Here is a 21968-nt window from a genome sequence, read left to right as displayed (position 1 = left end):
TTCTACGTTATTATTCTAAGCGTCTAGAGACGGTACTGTTGCAGAGCCCCTCGGCAGCACCCTTCCTTACGCCTCAAAACCGAAACGCAATAACGTTTGGCGTAAACTCACGTTGACACTTGTGACAGGAGTGGATAAGGTGGCAGTACTGCCCTGGACCGACTCTTTCGCAGGAAGGTTTACTGCTACTAAACTGGTCCGCTGCTTTTTTCGTTCCCTTCATTGTTAAGACTCAATAAAAGTGTGCCGACGTCTATATATCCTCTGGCTCGTTCGTCAAACTGAGGCGGTCTCCGTGTGCAGGCGCTGCGCGCAGACCCCGCACCGGCCGAGGAAGCGGAGTTTCTGCGCGAGGGCTGCGCGCTCGCAGCTCTCCAGCATCCGCACGTGGTGCGATTACTGGGAGTGTGCGCGGCGGACGGGCCCCCGCTGCTGCTCATGGAGTACGCCTTCTTCGGCGATCTGCTGCGATACCTGCAAGAACGAAAGCATCTGGCCGAGTTGGCGGCGACGGTAAACGACCTCGACTCGCGCACCGATCTCGTAGGTGATCGCGAGGTGACGGCGACCGCCGAGCCCGAAGCCACTCACGTATCGGCGACGGCACTGACACGGCTGGCGAAAGAAGCTGCCGAAGCGTTGGCCTACCTGGCGAAACGCCGCTACGTGCACCGCGACGTGCGCGCCGCCAATTGTCTCATCGATGCGAAACGGACGCTCAAGCTAGCAGATTTCGGTAAAGGACATACCTTTGCGTAAATAGGTGTAGTTGGCGAAATATTATTTGCACCGATTCGTCTTATCACTTCATTTATAAATACAAAAGAGTGAGCCGTCTCGGTACGCACGTGCCATCTGTATAGCGTAAACAACTACTTTAAACACTTTTACGCGTTGGCACTTAATTCAAAACTCGATAGTTTTTATGCGGAAGTACTTACAAGTTTTAAAAAATGACCAGATGGGTAAAAAAATAAATCAAAATTAGAATTCAGAAAAAGCATCAGCGCACACATGACGCGTACGGTGGACCACGATCATTAAGTTCACGAACGCCTTGAGTAAAAGAAGTGTTAATGGTTTTATTACAGTATTGTAATAGAAAGGATAAGATATTCCAAGAGATAACATTCATCAGTGCAAATAATTCTTCATCTATACGTTCAGAAGCTAAATATACACGTCACCCACAGGTCTCGCACGCGCCACGAGCTCTGAGCACGATACAAAAGAAGACAAATCATGTGACTTGACCCACGCGGAGGAGTCATACGCATACATCTGTCGGCGGCGCGGCGTATTCCCCGTGCCGTGGATGGCTCCCGAGAGCCTAACCAGTGGCGTGTTCTCCGCCGCGTCAGACGTGTGGGCGCTGGGCGTGCTAATGCTGGAACTGGCCACTCTGGGCGCGAGGCCTTACGGCGCGTGGCGTCCGCCCAAGGTGCTGCGGTTCGTGCGCGACGGTGGAAGCCCGCCGCTCCCGCGCGACGCCTCCTATCACTTGTGAGTGCCAGCGCCAACAGAATCTTTCCTATCAAAATATCCCAAGATTACACTGAATATAAAGATGGAACCGAGAGACAATAGGATCACGATTTCGCACCCCTCATGGAAGAATGGCATAAGAGGGATTACGTCAGAAACGTTTATTGCTCCATTAGATACAGAAAAATATAAACCACATTTTCTCCAATTCTTGTAAATCTATCGGCTGATATTGTAGATAGAGTTACAAGAATTGGAGAGGATGTGGGTTATATTTTTCTGTAATAAACAAGTTTGACATAACTCCATTTATGTCATTCTTCAATGAGGGGTGCGATTTGTCGTTTCGATGTAATTTTCAATACTGTTCCTCGCATCAAATACATACATAGGCATATGCTGATACATTATAATTATGATTGACAAGTGGCTATACTTCACTTCACGCCCCTTGCGAAAAAACATAGTACAAAATAACATTTTATTTAGGAAATGAAACTATTATATATTTGTTTTTTCAAACAAACCAACGTTTCGGGCCCTTTACAGGTCCCATGGTCACGGTTGACTGAGCTGGTACAGTCGTCAACCAGTTATGTCTAATATTAATGCAAACCACCCTATTTTTTCACGATAGTTACAAAATTTATTAATTAAATACCTTATTTTTAATTTTACAAAGAAACATTCCAATTTACGCTACATTGTTTAACAAATTATTTTATTGTAACAATATGAATTTTTATTAAGTTAAATTTATTATTAATTAATAATGGAAATTAGAATAAATTAAAACATATAAATTAGTAGGTACTGCAGTCTTATGTCTGTTTGAGATTTTCCATCAGAGGAAATACTGGATCCCAAACTGGTGGTACGGAGAAACCATCTTCCCTCATATTTTTTTTTATTTCAATGGCCTCTCGCAGCATCCTAGGTAGATAACGGACTACTTTTGCAAGTACCTGGGGTTTGTCAAACTTCATTGAATGTATAGGTTTATCCATGACATGCTCGCAGACTGCAGACTTGTTAACGCGACGGTGTTTGACATCAGCTACATGTTCTTTGACGCTGGTACAAATACTTCGTTTCGTTTGTCCCATATAAAAGAGAGACCGCACTCACAGTCAAGCTAGTAAACTCCTTCATCCTGTAAGGGGATGTTACATTTCACGGGTCTCAGGAACAGGTACATAATCGAATTCACCTAAGTGTAAAGTAACCTTTCTTTCTTTTTTTCTTTTAGTTTACTTTTTACAGTGTTACTTTTTGCATCATACAGTGCCTTTTGCAGTCCGTATTTAAGTCGACAGATAGTCATAACATAAACAATAACACAAGAAGAAGCCTACACGCTTTACTTACTTGGTGCATAGGATTGTCACGTTAGTTGTGGGTACTTACAGGTTACCTTTAAACATAATTTGAAAAAGAATAAAGTGTTCATCACAGAATTCTATTGAAATAACTTTTGATAGATGTATTATTTTTTTCATATTCTAAATTAAATGCTGAACAATTCCCTTTCGGACTATTGGCTCCACTCATGGTTCCATTAGTGCTGCCGTCGTTGGTTGAAAGAGAGCATGTGACTTTTCTTTTTTAAATTTCTCATGTCTACTGCCATGATCAGTAAAAAAGGCATGAAGGTATGAAGTTAACGCAAGGGAAAAGTAGTTATTTTTGAAATGTCATTTCTTTAAACATTATTTTCAGGGTTTTGAGTTTTTGTCACAAGCGCCCTTTCTACTTACGGCGGCAGAGTGGGTCCACTAGGATTTTAAAGTACTCATATCTCCACTGCATAACATGGATGAATCTATTCTGAATTTGAGGCAGTCTTGTTCCAACAACCATAAACATGACAATAAACTCGTTTACTATTTGATGTCATTTCTAAACAACGGGCGATACTTGAATCTATAGAGAATCGCGTGTACGACGACCAGAGCAATATATGCTAGTGTGTGCGTCCGTACTCGGCGCGGGCGACCGGCGAGCGTACACACATACATAGTAGAGTTACTCTAATTGTCTTATATTGTGGTCATAATCCGAACTTCCTATAGTCCACATTGCCGATCCCCCTCGCATTATCTGCGGAGCGCGAAACGAATATAGACAATGATAAATTCATTTCAATATAACTTAATTTACAAAACAATAAAAACAAATGTAAATAAAGCTATTATACGTCGCGGATTTGCAAATTTAGCCGCCCTAAGCCCCAGGCCATGTAGTCAGTACGATCAGACAGACACAGACGTAGTGATGTAGTGAGTATACATTACAGTAAAGATAATAATATATCTATATTTTATACATGAAATGTACGAAAGTGATTTAGAAAGACTATTGTTATACGATGAGGTGCAGTGCGGCCCTTGATAATGAGCATGAGTGTTTAGAATATTTAGGTACTTTGAGTTATTTCTTGTTATCGTCAGTGAATTTTTTGTCACGATTGGCCGTCATGATACGCCCGGGCCCAATAGGGCCTTAGAGCAAATCCGCCATTGGCTATTATAGTATTAAAATAATCATTAAGAAGGGAACCTAAATTGTACAATATTCATAGTAAAGCTATACAGTTTAATATTAGAACCTAATGTGTAATTGCGATGCCTAAACTAAGTACATGTGTGTGTGTCAAGAGCATATCGCTTGACACTTTGTGCTTTGGACAGTTTTTATCGTAAGCAGCATAGAGTTGGATTTAAGTGATGTGTCAAGCTTGACGTGCTTTTAGCCCTGTATCTGTAACACAAAATTCACTATATTACAGCTTAAAAACAGATTTTCTACATTTAACAATAAAATAATTAGTAGTTATAAATAATTAATTTGAATTGAATTACATATTTTATCTATTACGTAATTACAAAACACAACTTTCAGAGCTATAGTTTAGTGCTCACACTCGTCAAAAAAGCTCAAGCTCTGCCCTGACTGATCCCGGCGCTAAGGTGCCCTACACCCTTGCCGCATTTCCTCGCTGTATGGCAATGGACAATCTTTGCGCCAAGAACAACTTGGCGCGGGACTCATCTCCACTCTCTCTTAGCGGTCGCCCGAGTTCCGCTACAAACTTTTTCGCATCGCTACTATCGTATAGTTAGAATTAATGATTATAACAACACAAACACAAATTATGAAACACCTTCCAGCAAGCTCTGTTTCATAAAGTTTTACTCTTAAGCCAGAATATATAACCACGACCGAAAAAGGATATAAAAATTGTCATTTGCAGTTGCGAAGTAACGGCCATGTGCTGGGAGCGTCAGCCAACAAGGCGCGCGAGTGCCGAGGCCGTGCAACGCTACTTTGAAGACCACCCACGAGCTTTGCGGCCGGCGCTGCGGCCGGCGGTGCTCGCGGTCGCGGACCCTGACGACGTGGACGACGCCACAGATAGTGGCTTCGGCGAACGAGACTTCGACGACTGGCTCCGCAATGAACGACATAACTCCACCGCATGACGTAACGAGTATCACTCAAGGCAATATGTTTCAGCTGTGTAAATCTCGTTCGATATGACCATCGAGTATATAACCAGAAATAGAGATGAAATAAGTGCCATCCCCTGAGAAAAAATGGGTCTTATATCACTTTTAAATATCAACACTTGTTTGCGCTGAAGTCACAAATTAGAAAGCTGAAATAGTACAGCGCCAACAACAGACCTGTGTGACCGTCTCCGTACATTCCAAAAATATTCTGTATTTATTGTAATAAAGATAATATCTCTAACAATGGGGAGCTGTTCCATCCGGGGGTGTTCCATTCCATACTTTGATGACAAATAAAAGTAATAATATTATAATAAATTTGAATAATAAATAAATGTTAATTATATACTATGAAGTTATGCTACTGTAACCTAATAAAATTCAAACTTTCAAGTGACATAATTCTACTCATAATATGACGTATTTCTTTATTATTATATGACATTTTTTTTTAATATTATTATTTGATAAATAACAATTTTAATTAATAATTGAAACCTCGGCCTACCTCTGCTGTTATTGTTATCCCTAATAAAGGGCTCATATGTGTAGCATTATTTTAAATTTAACACATGTTTACCATATGAATGCAATAAATATATTGAGTATTGAGTATTGAGTATTTCTGCCCTAAATCGTAGACAGAAACGGCAAATACGAAATTTGGTAGAATTCCATAATTTTACAAATTTCGATGTAAATATCTTTTCTAGATGAAAAAGAAGCTTCTCCATAGAATACCTACCTTGTAATCCTATGGATTCTCAATACTAAAAATTTTAAGAAAATGGATTCAAGTGCATACGATCTAACGATTTTTTGTATCGATTTATTTAAACGCGATTTTCAAGCGAATCGATTCAGTAGAAAGGCAAATCGAATCGTCGAAAGCAATAAACATTTTGTAATAATATCATTAAACTTGAACACAATTTGTTTTACAACTAATATTTAGTTGTAAATAATTTTTGCCCTCGATTTCGGGCGTTAATGGGTTTTATCCATAGTTTTAGTATATTATATACTAAATATTTTATCCCGATTTAAACCCAGCGATAACAAATCATGAATACTTTTTTTATACATGAAAATAGTATCCAAATATACACTTCCGTACACATAAGTCGAGCCACCACGCATTTTCAGTATTAAGCACCCTAAGCTTAAACAATATTTAATTGATCAAAAACCATTATGCAATTTTGAAACTAGTATACTAAACGTCGTTTCCATAAGTCCTTGTAGGGAATTTGGATTTGCAAATCGGGGGAAAACTTTTCCTTTGATGATAACACTACTTTGTATTCGCTAGAATACACTTTGCGACAAAAATGCGAGGTGGTTCGAATTATGTGTCCGGGAGTGTATAATAAACATATACTTTAGTATCATTTACAGTAATATTGTAAAACAAAAATAAAATATGGGTTACACCATTTTTGCGCTGTTGTGCGAATCTATGTAGATTTTACATTTTTTTTTGTACTCAAAAAGGTGTTCAAAAGAAAAACGCACTCGCTAAAGTGGAAAACACTTGAATTCGTAGAAAGTGTACTGTGAATACATGTGCGACATAGGTATAATCGAATCTTTGAGGTAATGAGCTTTGACGTGATGTATCTAACATCGATTTTAAAAATGTCTTCTTTTTTAAGGATAAAACAAGTGCGCATTTGACCTTTGTCTCACCTGAAAAGTGATGATGAGGTCGACGACGGAACGTGCACATTTGTTTAATGTCTATTCGCTCTCGCCATTCACGAAACCCAAATTATTTAATTATAGTATGTCCCCAGATCAAAAACTCACTCAGAATCTCGCAGAATTTTCGGGACATTCCGTATTTTTTAAATAAAACCACTGTAAGTTAGCATCAAGTATTTTATATTCTAAAATAATGAGTAAATTACAATAATTTGAATAGATTAAATAACACGACCATTTTTTATTGACTTTTTGTTATCAAGTTCGTCTTTCTGACTTGCTTGCCATAATGGTTTAACATAATTGTTTGTCTTTCTGACTTACTTGCCATAATTAAAAGAGTCCGCTCTGCACCTAGGGCAACGGACAACTCATAGAAATCCTACGACAGTCTTGTTAGTCTGTATTTACAAACATTGCTAAGAAATATTAGTAATATTAGTTGTGGCTATCGTGGCCTACCGATATTCCATTGTAACTTGACCTCGTGTGTTAGCCTCGTCTTTAGTACACATAGCTCAATTGAGACCGGTGGGTGCCAAACGCACAAATATGCATTTATATGGCGTACCTGAACATTTACCACGAAAGGTAGTTGTCGGTAGCAGTCACCTAAAATATTTATGTATGCAAAATGTTCCTTATTGTTGTGACCGCTAGGGAATTTAATATCTTACGTGGTCGCTACGAATAAAAAAAAAACAATCTAGACTCATGGTAGTGGTATTTATTTCCGACGCATATCACCTATATCAAAATTACAAACCGAAATGATAAACGATATTGTTAATATTGTAAACCAGCGATCACTATACGCGGCGGTGATTTTATGTCTGCACGTAGTTATGTTCGTTTACCACCAGAACTAATTGACATCTGTGTATTAAAGCCTTCTATAACACACGAGGTCAGCTTACTAAGACAACACAGTATATCATCACGTGTAATTCATCATTATTTAGTAAGCGGGTATTTCACAGTCGTGTTTATTGTCCGCAAGATCCGGTACATTTCCGATACACATTATCCGCTTCAAGTTCTGGAGTTCAGAATTTGTGTGTTTCGGAAATGTTTACAAGACATCAAATTTCTTTTTCTTAATAATAAAAAGTCAATGTATGGACATTAAAATATAAAAGCTAGCACACGCAAGGTTTTCGATTCGACTGTTTCTTCGATGAATATCTACTGGGTGTCTGCATAATTTGGCATTATAATGGTATCTGCCTTAACAATATGCCAATATGCCTTAACGCACTTAAGTCCACTGACTTCAATGCTCCATGGCATTGACTTACAAATAAATGGACGACGGGTCTAATACAAAAACCACGAAAAAAATGTCCCAAGTCAACCTATTCGAAATTTAAATTGTAATGTCATCGCAGTATCGCGCTGTCGGTAGAACAAATGAAGACTAAAGCGGAGTGTCGCGCTCTGTATACGATTTTAGCGCCTTACAAGTGCGGACACTTTTTAGCGCGGACCCATGTCCATATAATTGTAAGTCAATGCTCCATGGCATCCAGTTTGCCTTACCGCATAAAAGTCCATCAACTTTAATGCTCCATAACATGGCACCCAGTTCGCTTAACGCACGAAAATCCATTCATTCCAATGATCTACGGCACCTAATTTGTCTTTAACGCACAAAGTCCATTAACGTTAATGCTTCATAGTTTTGGTGCAATAAAGGACAATTTTATATGTAATGACTTACTGTAAGCCACGTTATATGGATCATTGTGCGCGTGCACACCCTAGATGGAACAAAAGGTACCTGATTTGTTATCCCGCACATGTCAGCCTCAAAATTAACTCAACTAAAGCGTACATTTTATTGATATTGAAGGTCATCTAAAAGTAATATTGAAAATGCACCTTCAATTCCAATAAGTAGGTTGATTGTCGGCAACGCTCTGACAATATGTTTAAACTAGTTTAAGGATAATTTTAAGGCTGACCTGTTTCTATTTACCTATTAGCAAACAAAAGAGGGCAAAAATTTACCTGCATATATCGGATATTTGCAATTTAATAAAAAAAATGGATACCCTAGCGTGACTCAGCATAACTATTATTTACAAACGACACCAGCCGACTGCGGAGATGTTCGGCGCCGGGCGATCAGCACCTGGAACAACAAAAAAATTATTATATCCACGTAAAGTACAACTCATGAATGAGTGTTGGTACGTAATCAGTTTCTTTTTACATTACACTTATACTTTCATACATGACCTTGACATGACCCTGAGACACAAGTTGACAAGTCCCATGTGCCTGTAATTTCACCAGCACCTCCAGCCTTCAAGCCGGAACGAAGTAATGCTCACATTACTGCTTGGCGGTAGTAAAACGGGTAAGGTGGTAGTATTTCCTTGGATGAACTCTTTTTCACAAGAAGCTCTACCGCTAATGTATATCGACTATATCATGGTAAAAACTGATATCAACTGAATGATTCATTAAGAGAGTCCACCCCACGAATAGTGTAAAATAAGCGTGAGTCGAAATATTAGCTATTTCGACTCATCCGAAGAACAGAGTCCGATGTGATTATACAGCGAAAATAGGATAAACACAATCTCGTTATTCGAACTAAGACCTATCTATGGATGTTTCCAGAATGTTTGTATCTTATTTCATTTCGCAAATATAAAATCGAACAATGGTTGATCTGGTATCCACAGCAGGAACAACTAATGAATTGTGCACTGTCCTAAGAATAAGAAGTCTTGCACATAAGTCTTTGTTCTACGGATAAGTCGATTTGTTAATTATCGGTTTAGTTTCCATATCATCATGTTACTGGGCAGTTCTCATGAAATTTCGAAATTCGTGCTTTCGATATGTATGGAAATTTTAGGAAGATTTTGTATTTATTTTTAGTAAATTTCATAGTACTCATGTAAATAGTTTTTGATGATATAGTGGTCCCCAAAAAAAATAACTTTTAAGAAAATGTATAGGGCAGTCAGAACATTTGAGGTTGAGGGGATGACGGTGAGGGAATGACGAATTCAAAGTAAACCAACAAAAAATAGCGATATAAACTTACTCTTAGACTTAATATTTTGTGTAAGCTTACTGCTACCAATAACTCGTCTAAGTGTTAATAAATAAAATCTAATGCTTAACTTCTTTTTATATGATGTGAGGGAATGACTGTCAAAAATGTAACTTAAAGAATTTTAAATTAAATCTTTTCGTAGTAGAAACTTTTTACACACAAATTATATAGGGTGGACGCAGTGGAGATGAAGTAAATACGAGAAAATATGATGAATAACTATATTAAATTTCCACAAAGGTATTTCTTAAACTAAATCATTTTGAGAACGTCTGAAGTTAGGTACATTATGTCTAAAAGTACTTATACGAAAAAGATATTAAGTAAAGGAATTTAGTCTACGTCTGATGTTAGGAACGTTGGGCCGAAAAGTATCTCATAATTATAATTAAAATGATGAGTTTTGCATCGGTCACGTTGCAATGCGCGGGGCGCGCGTTCCGAGGTGCGCGAATGCAAGTGCATTGACCTGACGTTTTAGGTATGTGTGTTATGTGCAAATCTGGATACATAACACACACAAGTTCAATTTTGTCATTTTGAAATGTTTACAGTGCCGCTAATTTTTTAAAACTTACAAAATGCATTTACCAAAGATTAAAAATGCGTTCACAAATCGAGTGCTGGCAAAAGTGTGAGGGAATGTTTTTTTTGGTTGGGACATGGACAATAATACATTTTTTAAATTTATTTATCGTGTTTTTACCACAGGATAGCTTTAATATTGCAAAAACATATTTTATTTGATCGAATGTTTAAAATTTAAAGGTTATTTTGTGTGTGTTGACTTAAAGCACAGAACGTGTTTGATTATGGAACTTGGGACATAGTGAGGGAATGATATCGAATTATTAGGTTTTCGCGATTGTTACACATAGGAAATGAAACTATTTTTCCGGGTTTAAATCACGTATGTTTGTTTTTTCAAACAAATCGACGTTTCGGGATATTTTTATATTATTTTGTTTTTATTTAAATGGACTAATCAATATTTTATGTAGGCATTACTAGCAATTGCATTATAATTTGTTATTAAATATTAATTTCACGGCAAGAATTAAATACCTTTTTTATAAAACTAAAGGACAAGAATTTCGAGATTTTGTAAGAATTACCCTACTACATATTGTGTAAAACATCATCAAAAATACACAATTTCACCAAAAAGGAACATAAAATCAATCAAATAACGTTCTTGCAAATAACTCGATTGTGTATGTTCGACATGTCCCATCACAATTTCTTTCCGTCAGATGTAGCTACGAAGTCATGAAAACAAACATTAAAGATAATTATTTGAATACATTATAATTTTATTAATACTAAGATCGAACAGTAAGAAAATATCCTTCGATCCAGCTGGATTTGAACCAGCGTCTTCCTGCAAACCGTGCTAGACGCTACGCCAACAAAGCCACGGAACAAACCAACAGACCTTACGAAATTTTTCTATGTGCTTGTTGCAGACAAACAACTTTTTGGTTTTTAACGTCTTTTTTGCCGTAACACCATCTGTGAAATCTATTTCTTCACTCAGCCAGAGAGAGAATATCTTAGAGTAATTAATTCGGAATGTTAATGATGATTTGTGGCTATCATCTTCTACTTATCGAATGACGCGGTCCTTACCTGGGCGGCGGCGCGCCGGGCGGCGGCGCGAAGGGCTGCGGCGGCGGAGGCGGCGGCGCGGGCGCACCCGCCATGAACGGCGCCGCGTGCATGTGAGCGCCGTGTACGCCTGACGACACACGATAAGTACAGCATATAACAGGTTTTTTACGGTGTTAAGTGTGCTTCGAAGTACCGAAGAATTTTGTTGGTATATAGGTATAGCAAGTAAATAGGATTTTATAGGTCAATTCACAAACTCATTTAAGCAGTAGGAATGGACGTGAGATACACAATAGCCGATTCGATTTATCGATTCTATGGTATAAATCTCTATGTATAAATATTTCGTTTCACGCATCAAGTAGTTGGGGTAATTTATCTTTATATTTTTAGTTCGTATTTACATTATATTTAAAATTATTTTATTTAAAATTACAATTGATATATGGTATTCATGCAACGTAAAAATTTGAAATTGTCTCAGTACCCATCCCACGTAAAATGGACTATAATAAGCTTTAGTATATAGTTTTTGTTTCAACAAGTTTTGAATCTGGTATCTTATTATGGAGACGTTTACCTTACCATTTAAATTTTTTTAATGCCTGCGTCTGTCCATAACAGTAGTGCCACTCGAAGCTTTAAATCGCAAAGATTTGAGGGGCACTGCCACCGCGCCCGTCACCATTGGACATAAGTTGGCAAGTTACATGTGCCTGCAATTTCACCAGCACTGCTGGCGGCAGAAATAGGTAAGGTGGCAGCACTTCCCTGGACGAACTCTTTCACACTAAGCAGCATTAAGGAGCGAGTGACATTGCCACGGTAAAGCACCTTAAGTTAAGATTTTGTTTGAAAAGTTGAGCTAACCTTGGTGTATCGGTTTAGGGTCACGCATGAGCTCGTGGTACAGGTTGAGGGCCCGAACAAGCTCGGCGGACAGCTGCGTAAGGCGCGCGTGTCTCGTGTCTGCACGTTCCAGTGCCGCGTCCACGAGGGGGCCCATTCGCAGCACGCGCGACTCCAGTGCCACCAGAGCTGACTGAAGTTTAAATAAATAAAACAATTTATCACGAGACCACACTACAATATTATGTCAACACCAACGACTGCATAATAATAAATAAAATAAAATAAAAATAATTTATTCCAGACAATGTAGCCCCTAGTATGGGCTACATTGTCTAGGTAAGCAAATTAGTAACATGGCACCTTATAACTATGTTAGTATTGGGATTAGTACTCAATTACAAAAATAATACCTAATAATATTAATAATTAGTTACAAATATAAGAAACAGGACGAACCGTGTTAATGGTTTTTGCAATTATTAAATAAATAAAAATAAACCAAATGACATCTCAACTACCTCACTGCACAACCATCCTAATATGAGACATAAATCAATGTGATTTTTCCTTAATATGTGCATATCGACTGTGACTTGGCAACCGGTTCTCCGGAAATCGCAATTTTGACAACTTTACAGGATGAAGAAAAATCATTTATATAGTCTGGTTTATTAAATAAAAATACGTAGTGTACATACATACATGTGTAATAATAAATAATAAAAAAAAATATTTAAAAACTACGTATTTTTTTTTAATAAACCAGCATCTTGATTTTGATTGCCTCTCCCGATCGGAGACTGCGTATTTTCCGAGGCGCGTAATTGCGATTCACAATTGGCCGGTCGGAAACTTTTGACATTTCTAATCGGAACAATAGTTGATTCAACTCACAAATTAGAAAGATATAGTAGGAATCAGGTTCATCTTCTCGCTCAGAAACCCCATTCGAGACTACCCGATCGGATCGATTCCTAAAATATATAAATGACGCAAACAATTCTTTCTTCATCCTGTAAAGTTGTCAAAATTGAGATAGCACCGACTGCCAGTTGCTGCACAGTCGATATGAGACTATCGCAATGTGGTACACGTACTTCGTCGCTCCTGGCTTCGACGTCGGCCTCGTGCAGCAAAGCCAGGGCGGCGTCCATGGCCTGTTCGTCGATGTCGACGGGCGCGTCCTCGACGGGCGCGCTCAGCCCGCTTGTGCTCTCAGCGAACTGCACGCTCTTCGGGCCGCGGGTCTCCACTTCTATAAAATTTTAAGACCAACATAATGAAATTTTTTCTTTGCGTTGAATCGACTTACAAGATGGTACTTGATAGTAACTTCACAAAAAATAATTGAATATCAATTCAATAAAAATTTTAAATACAGTGAATAGCGACATCTCTAGCCGGGGCTGGTAACTGTAAAGGTATCTAACTGGGTGACGAAATACTTTTAGAGATTTCTCATAGATAGCTAAAAAATTTGTGAGCTCCGCTGGTTCATTCCGTGGTTTAGTTGGCATAGCGTCTGACACGGTTTGCTAGAAGACGTTGGTTCGCATCCGGCATTCTTCTTTGCATTAATAATTATAACAAACTAGTGGAGAGTAATGTCACAAAAAATAATTGAATATTAATTCAGTAAAAATTTGAGATGGTACATGTTACATTAATTCATCTATTCAGCCAATATATATGTATAGCACGTAAAATTTATTGTTCTAAGCATTGACTTACAAATAAATGGACGACCACAAAAACCACGAAAAAAATGTCCCAAGTCAACCTATTTAAACGCAGTGACATGTAAAGGAATATGAAAAAGTTAAAACGTTGAATTTAAATTGTAATGTCATCGCAGTACTGTCTAATTTTGCTTGCTTCGCTGTCAGTCGAACAAACGAAAACTAAAGTGTGAATGACGCTCTGTATACGATTTTAACGCCCTGTAAGTTAGGACACTTTTTAGCGCGGACCCCACGTCCATATAATTGTAAGTCAATGGTTCTAAGTATCGTTTACACCGTAATATTTTTTAATAATTAAAATGTTTATACAATTCAATTGTAATTTTTCTTAAATGTCAGGTTTTTAATTTCATTTGGCAGTTTATTATACACTTTCGTGCATAAGTAGTAGGAGCTTTTTAAGTAAAGTGTAGTTGTGGGTACTTTCCACAAACAAATCTATTCGGGTTTCTTTTCGCCCGTGGTTTAAATTGAAATTAAAATAAAAAAAGTAAATGTTGTTTGACAAATTTACAAACTTCGTAAATATATATATATAGAAGGTAGAGTTAAGTTAAAATATACATAGAAGGTAGAGAGACTTATAAATACACGTCCCGTTTATTGTTGTAATTTATTTATAATTGTATCAATTTGCCGGGTTATCTTTTTGTTTTATTTAAAGTGTATTTAGGGGACCACAGGTTCAGACATTGTTAATTTTAAATATGTATTTTTTTTCTCACACGCGGAACTGTTTGTCCCTCAATAAAATAATAAAAATAACCGACTACAAAAAAAGGAGGAGGTTCTCAATTCGAATGTATGTTTTTTTCGTATGTATGTTGTGAACCGATTATGATGATTCTTTTTTGTTGGAAAGAGGGTACCTGAGTAGTGGTCCATTTAAATTTGAAGAAAATATTCCACCTCTAAGGGTGGCAAACTAGGGGATGAATAACTTTTGAGGTCGATTTTTTAGTACTCTGTAATGAAATTATTTACACTCCTGTACTTTAATCTGTCAATTATCATTTTATAAACAATATGACACAACGGCAGTCATCCTATTAGGGCGCCTTCAAATTAGACGCTTATAGAAGCACTGCAGCCGCGCCACTACCGATTTTCATGCAATATTTAGAAGCGCCATTGTCGTGACTAGCCAGCGACACTTTTGCAGTCACAATTAGTAAACTAAAAATAACTGAAGGCGCACCTCTGCTGCGCTTATAATAGCGTCAAGTTTGAAGGGGACCTTACTGTCATGGCCGTACTTTGTTTTATACAAACGTTAACGGGATCAATGTAAGGACTACAGCACAAAGAAATAGTGGCATATGGGTTTAAAAAAAAATGTAAAGTGTAGTGTAAAAATTATGAATAAAATATCACTTACTGGGTGCGGGCTCGCTGAGATCGAAGGTGACGAAGTTGGCAGGAAAGAGGCCCTCCCCACGCTCGTTGTAACCCTTCCACCAGTTTGGGTCGCTAGAGTCCGTCACGTGAACTGGAAAAGACATCACGATATATTTATATACAGGAAATTCGTTATCTATTTAACGTGCGTAAAACGCGATACAAACGCAGCTATCTGCTTTTTGAGCACTTAAAAAACGCGCGTCGTATGCGTCTCCAAGTGCGAACATAAAATACTCACCCATTTCGCCAGCCATAAATGTAAGTTCATTGTCCTCAGCGGCTTCAAAGTCGTACAAAGCGCGTACTTTGCGCGGGGTCTGTGCGGGTTGCGCGGGGATGGCCTCCGTGTCCACGCGCGGGTACAGCGTCGACGACGCCGGTGCCGCAGTAGCATTAGACTCTTTCAGGGACAGGGCGATCGCGCGAGCTAGGTCTTCCTAAACAATTTACCATTACTGTTATCGAAAATCCAAATTAGATGCGCCAATAACAATGTGTCATGTCATGTCATGTGTTAAAAACATTACCTGCTTATTCCAAGGGCAGAATCCCTCGACAAAAAACTTCGAGCGTACTCTGTTTATTGCAGCAAGGTTGTCGTGTTTCAGGCATATTTGTTATTTTTTCACACAAATTACACCCAAACACACGAGAGAAATAAATTTAAACCATACAAATATTTCTCCCGGTCCAGGAATCGAATCCGGGACCTCGGCGTGGCATGGTAACCATTGGGTCACGGAGGTAGTTAGTAGGTAGGCTGAACAGGAAAAGGCTCTAAGACCCAAACTCTGTTACTTCCATACTTAAATTTCCGTCACATTTGCAAGAACCGCTAAAATAGAATTTCATTTACAGGTTATTATTCGATCTAGTAACGGTGGTGGAGCTACTTGTTGGCATTCTTAGTTATTAATTCTCCAAATTGCTGCAACAACAAAAATTGTCTTGGAATATACCTAAAAGTGCTTAGTGCTATTACATTGCAGTTAAACTATACCTGTTCCTTCTGCGCGGCCGCGGCCGCGGCAGCAGCGGATGTGGTGGAAGCATTGGCGCTCTGTGAAGGCGCACCAGCCCCGTCTGCTTGCTCAGCGCGCAGCTGTTTCGCCAGAGCCGGAATAAGGTCCAGCTGAGGATCTGAGCGGAACTCCCCATCCGCCCATTTGCGAAGTAAAGAACGCAATCGTGCCGCGATAGCCGGTTGCGCGCGCGATATCAACCGACGGTATTCAGTTTCGAACTCGCGAGATGCCACCTTTAACAAATTACAATAAGACCTTTCATATTTTTCTTATCCATAAACAACTGTAGAGAGATCAAAAACCTTGACCTTCAATTTAATCTGATCCATGTATTTATTACGCACACATTTTTTTTCCACAACGGTAACAAGTTTCATTATCTTCGAAAAGCCTTTTTATAAACCCTGCTAGAAACGAAAGAAATATTTTAAAAGTAAACAGAAGGTGGAAATTGTTTGGATGATTACATAATGATGAATTTATAAAAGTTATAGATGCGAGGAATATAGGAAAATAGAAAAAGAGGAAGACTGAAAATAGCATTCAGTGAGCAAATAAAAGAGGATATCAACTAGGGATGCACGATTTTTTGCGTTGTATCGATTTTTTGGATCGTAATGGATCATATTCCTCTGAATCGATCCGCAGATCGGAATCGTATGCTCTTGAATTAATCTCATGAAAATCGTTTCAAAATTAATTTCGATAAAAAGAAAATACTTTTGACAGCCTTTTTGACTCCAGTGGGTTACGATTTTCTTTTAACCTAACCAGTGAGAAAAGACGTTCAGATTGTAGACTTATTGAACTTAGATGTTGCCAAATTGCTTTTCTTGCAGGCCATTATAAAATAGGGGTTCATCAGAAAGAGACTGTTTTGTTTAAATTATGAATACAATCTAGACGATACGATTCGCTTTAATGTTGAATCAATTTCGAATCGATCGAAAAATCGCTAGATCATATCGTCTGCTTAAAGGTAAAACCACATATGTGTCATTTTCCACAAAAAATCTCTAAAATACGTACCTGTTGCCAGAAAATCGCCATCTTTCTGCAGATAAAACTATTTAAGTTTATAGCTTATTGTTATTAAGTAACACGTGCAGAAAGAGTGATTTTCTTACCATAGCTATACTGCCCTCGGAACGTAAACAGGCACAACTGCTGTATAAAGTATGCATAATAGTGCCTTTTTTCTTTACGAGAGCAGTATATAAATTAGAGACTTTGTGGAAAATGTCACTTATATGGTTTTACCTTTAACAAACGATATACACTAGAATCGATCTTCATAAAAATCGAATCGTAGTGTGCACCTCTAACGTCAACGTGAACATCTATAAAGAGGTCAAGGAGCTGATTATAGATCGTGAGGAATGGAGGAGGCTACACCGACACAAACATGGCTCTTAATCTTAACAGGATGATAATAATCATTAAAAACAGACTTCAATTGATGGTCAATTTTAAAATAGATTCGATATTCCTTCCTTGAAAGAAACTGCTGTACTTATTCGTGACGACTAACTACAATGCTCGGGGTCTACTCTCGGTCTCCGTCCGACATCCGTCCGAAACAATTACTGTCAAATAAGTAATATTCGACAAAATTAAAAGACAAGTATCCAGTATGAAGCTTCATTCGCATCACGCGTCTTTTCATTTGGTCAAGTATTGCTTATTTGGCAGTAATTGTTTCGGACGGATGTCGGACGGAGATCGAGATTAGGCTCCCTGGTCACTTACTAAAAAGAGACGGAGCATAGATATTAATCGTTAATATCTCTGGTGGTCCAACTTCTGTTTGTTTTGTATGAGTTTGAATACCGACGACCACGGTGGTCCAACTGTTTTCGGTTTTCGGTCACATGCCTCATCCGTCCTGGATGACGTCCTAGCCCAATAAAGAATATTTGCAGCGAAATTTCTAACTCACCTCAAGGTGAAAAATGCGTCCGCAGTTAGCGACACAAGCGTCCAACAACGTAGCAGCGTGGACTTGCACGTGCGGATCAGGGTGTGCCAGGCGACGCAGTACAGCGCGCAGGCAGTCCCGCGCCGCTTGCGGCGATGCGCCTGCTCTGTCGCAGATCTCCAGAATCAGACCCCATTCTTCATTTGTATTGTTTTCGCATGTCGCCTTCTCTGTGAAATGATATTAAATGATGTAAGAATATTTTCCCCTACTGTTCCACATTGTGTTAATAAGATTTCTTTGTTGCCTAACCCTTTTTAAAACTTCTTCATAAGATATCTTCTCAATTCATTTTATTTTTACATTCGCCGCCAACACCACATTTCAAATTACTCCAATCTCTTCCTGTCTTTTTTATGATTGTTCATGTCCCGCATCAATGTAACAGTTTATCCTTCAATTAACTATATATTTATATAGTAAATTGAACGGTTATCATACTGGACTGCCACGCAGAGGCTCTGGGTTCGATTCCCTGGCCGAGAGAAACATTTGTATGGCCTACATTTATTTCCCTCGTAAGTTTGGGTGTAATTTGTGGTTGTCTATGTGTTTCCATGGCACCCGCGATACAGGGTTTCCTTAGCGTAGGTTTATGAATGTGTGTGTGTGTGTGTGTGTGTGTTATGATAACCCTAAATTACAACGTTTCCTTTTCCGTGTGCGTCACGAATGATAGATCAAAACACTTCGTGGATATCCATGTCCATAAGGAAGGAGTGTTCCGGATTTTCTACTACGAATCGAAGAGTTAGTGTCTGAACCGAAAATAATCGCAGAAATAAATCCGCCCGACTTCGTTGGTTGGGCATGTGGAAAAAATAGGAGAGAAGAAAGAATCGAGCTGTCAAAAGGCGTATTAGTCATCATCCGAGATCAGAGGGCCGTTCGTGATATCGCTGGAAGAATAGTAGTCAAAGACCAAAAGAAATGGCGTACTTTGGTATCGGAGACAAAGATCCACTTCGGGTCACTGTGCCAGCGAAACAAGTACATAAGTAATCTGAAGGAGGAACGGTGAGGGTGGAACTAAATTGTAATCTGTTGCTCATAAATTCGAACCCACGTACCTCTGCTTGAAACGTTACCACGACTTTAAATGTTTATGGTATGTAGAAGTATATTTATGGTAAAATTGCTAGTCGTAGCAAGTAATCAGTCTTATTACTTTTCGCTCCACCGAATCAGAACAGTCCCATACATGACATCATGACATCAGTACTCCTATACCACCGAACTTGTTCACTCATTTTATTTCAATTAATTATAACAAATTAGTGGAGTAAAAGTAAAGAGTTCCCTGCTTTGTACAGTCAGGTAAAAAAAGACTATAGAGTTGAGATAAAAACGCAAATACGACATCGTGACACTTCAAACAGTTTGTGCTTGATAAAGACTTAAAATCTGTTCTGGACTAAGGTACCGTTTGACCCTGAAAAAGATGCCCAGTTTTTTGGCAACAATTGTTTTAAAGCACTCGTTGTAGCGACCGAAGTTGAACCTGGATAATAATATCGGTTTTATTGAACATTTTAATTTTACATTAATTTTTTTTTATTTTGAACATTTATTTTGAATATTCACATTTTTTATTTTTATATATTTCGATATGAATGTCTAAATATCACAAATGCATATAGTCGTGACGTGTAAAGCGTAATATTAGCATTTTAAATAATTTATCTGTTACCAACATAAGGGCATGATCTAGGTCAAATTGTCATCTCAAGGTCTCTTGAAAGAGATTGTTATCTAGAATAAGGTCATCTCTTGTACCTTTTTGTTTGTCTTTCATTTGGTTTTGTATTGAATTCTGTGTGCAATACAAACTACTTGCATTGTATTGTCTACAATAGATACAACAGGAATTCCATCTTGTCGACATTTTTATAATAAATATAATATAAACTAATTTATAAAATATGTCACTGATTAAACGGTAACTCCTCAAAAAATATAAATTCAAAGTATGTTTTAAATTACAATTAATAATAACATGAAATAAACTTGAAACATAACCTTACTACAAATAATAATGAAACAATTAACTCCAAAATCTAATATTTTATTCTCAGTACAGAGTACTAAAAAAACCGACCTCAAAAGTAATTCGTCCCCGAGTTTGCCACCCTTAGAGGTGGAATATTAGTATAAATATATCATTAATCAATAATAATATTCATCACCAAAGAATACCTTGTACTGTAATAGATATACTCCAAAAACGTCTATGAAGTTAAATCACTAAACAATAATTAAAATTTGTAAATAAATGTTTGCTGATAAGACAATAAGGCTAATAACATTAAAGACCTAAATGCACACATAATAAAAAACGTTTTAGGTGATTGATAATCTAAAGTTCTTTGACCAGATAATGTAATAAATCAAGAGAGTCCAAGAAATCAACATAATTTTATAAATATGCATGAATATTTCACTTGGTGACTCATCTCACCTTCCTTCTCATACATAGTGAGCCAGTTGGATAATTTGTATATAGAAAATGGATTTTTGGATATCGGATCCTAAAGAAAAGTTTTAAAGCATGGATAGAATATAATAGATATATGTATGTATACCATTGGTGTTTTATGAATTTATTTGGATGTGGGATCTTATAGAAAAGTTTTAATGCATAGATAGAATTTTTTATTTGCAGAATAAATATTTTTTTTTATTTAAATAATAATATGAATGATTATTATTTTGTGTTAAATGTACACCATATCTACCACAAAGATCTATGTGCAAAACTACTTGTTCTCAGGACATAGTGCATTTCGTTCGTCCTTCTTCATTGTGGATGTCAGATCGACCGTTGTTCGATTTTATATTTCCGAAACAAAATAATATATATAAATTCTCAAAACACCTTTATATAGGCCTTAGTTTGAATAACAAAATTATTCTTGTAACATACTTATTCTCTTTTCGCTATAAAATCACATCGGACTCTGTTTTTCAGATGAGTCGAAATGACATTACAACTTAATAATTTAAGAATGTAAATTTAAATGTCTTCTCTAAAGAGAAGAGCTTAAAGGCCTTTTAACATTTTTCCCTTGTTAGTATTGAAGGTCTGATAGGCAACATGAACTAAATAGGTACGCCACAAATACGATAATAACGAATGAGTCATAATTTTCAAGACAAATTCATAATAAGATATAATCTAATGACTAATACTAGAAAATTAATAACCTGGTGTATCTACTTATAAGCATAAGACCTTTAGTTTTTAGTCATAAAGCCAATTATCGGTGAAAAAAATGGCCTTACACGATGGCAAATGCTTAGGCCTTTACGATTTTCCTGACTTACCTGAACAATATCAATGGTATGATTTTTGTATCTTGAACGCAAATATCGATACGAAAGTAGTAGAAATTGAGGCATTTATTCATATAAATACTGTCACATGATATGAATTGTGAACAAAGAAAGTTTTTAACCTTAAAGAGTATTATTCATTGCTAGAGAAATCTTACCTACGTCCGCGTCGAAAGGTGAAGAATTACCAAATATCCCCATATTTACACACTAAATATTGATTAAATTTACAGTTGACAACGCGTTGAACTA

At 37.5% G+C, this 21968-nt stretch overlaps 2 protein-coding genes across 2 annotated transcripts; one reads left to right on the top strand and one right to left on the bottom strand.

The window, feature by feature from the left end:
• Window positions 1-231: 231 nt before the first annotated feature.
• Window positions 232-5268, top strand: LOC113226191 (tyrosine-protein kinase yes-like). The gene is made up of 3 exons (XM_026458729.1): window positions 232-736; window positions 1194-1503; window positions 4739-5268. The coding sequence occupies exons 1-3, from the start codon at window positions 439-441 to the stop codon at window positions 4965-4967; spliced, it is 837 nt and encodes a 278-aa protein (XP_026314514.1). The 5' UTR covers window positions 232-438; the 3' UTR covers window positions 4968-5268.
• Window positions 5269-8531: 3263 nt separating this feature from the next.
• Window positions 8532-21968, bottom strand: LOC113226143 (signal transducing adapter molecule 1). Its single transcript, XM_026458671.1, has 9 exons — window positions 21875-21968; window positions 18345-18553; window positions 16381-16638; window positions 15619-15817; window positions 15358-15468; window positions 13335-13492; window positions 12256-12427; window positions 11404-11512; window positions 8532-8835 (listed from the first exon to the last, which is right to left on the bottom strand). The coding sequence occupies exons 1-9, from the start codon at window positions 21915-21917 to the stop codon at window positions 8829-8831; spliced, it is 1266 nt and encodes a 421-aa protein (XP_026314456.1). The 5' UTR covers window positions 21918-21968; the 3' UTR covers window positions 8532-8828.

This window comes from Hyposmocoma kahamanoa, unplaced genomic scaffold, assembly GCF_003589595.1.
Source record: "Hyposmocoma kahamanoa isolate Upper Pololo Valley unplaced genomic scaffold, ASM358959v1 182, whole genome shotgun sequence".
Taxonomy (NCBI): Eukaryota; Metazoa; Arthropoda; class Insecta; order Lepidoptera; family Cosmopterigidae; genus Hyposmocoma; species Hyposmocoma kahamanoa.
Note: the sequence above shows the minus strand (reverse complement) of the source record. Positions and strands in the feature narration are given on the sequence as shown.

Excerpts from the sequence above, each read along its gene's own strand:
- LOC113226191 (XM_026458729.1), top strand. The coding sequence starts at position 439 with ATGGAGTACGCCTTCTTCGGCGATCTGCTGCGATACCTGCAAGAACGA. Across the intron at positions 737-1,193 it reads GCTCAAGCTAGCAGATTTCG|GTCTCGCACGCGCCACGAGC; the intron begins GTAAAGGACATA and ends CGTCACCCACAG. Across the intron at positions 1,504-4,738 it reads CGCGACGCCTCCTATCACTT|TTGCGAAGTAACGGCCATGT; the intron begins GTGAGTGCCAGC and ends TGTCATTTGCAG.
- LOC113226143 (XM_026458671.1), bottom strand. The coding sequence starts at position 21,917 with ATGGGGATATTTGGTAATTCTTCACCTTTCGACGCGGACGTAG. Across the intron at positions 13,493-15,357 it reads TCTCAGCGAGCCCGCACCCA|AAGTGGAGACCCGCGGCCCG; the intron begins GTAAGTGATATT and ends AAAATTTTATAG. Across the intron at positions 11,513-12,255 it reads CCCTAAACCGATACACCAAG|GCGTACACGGCGCTCACATG; the intron begins GTTAGCTCAACT and ends GTGTGTCGTCAG.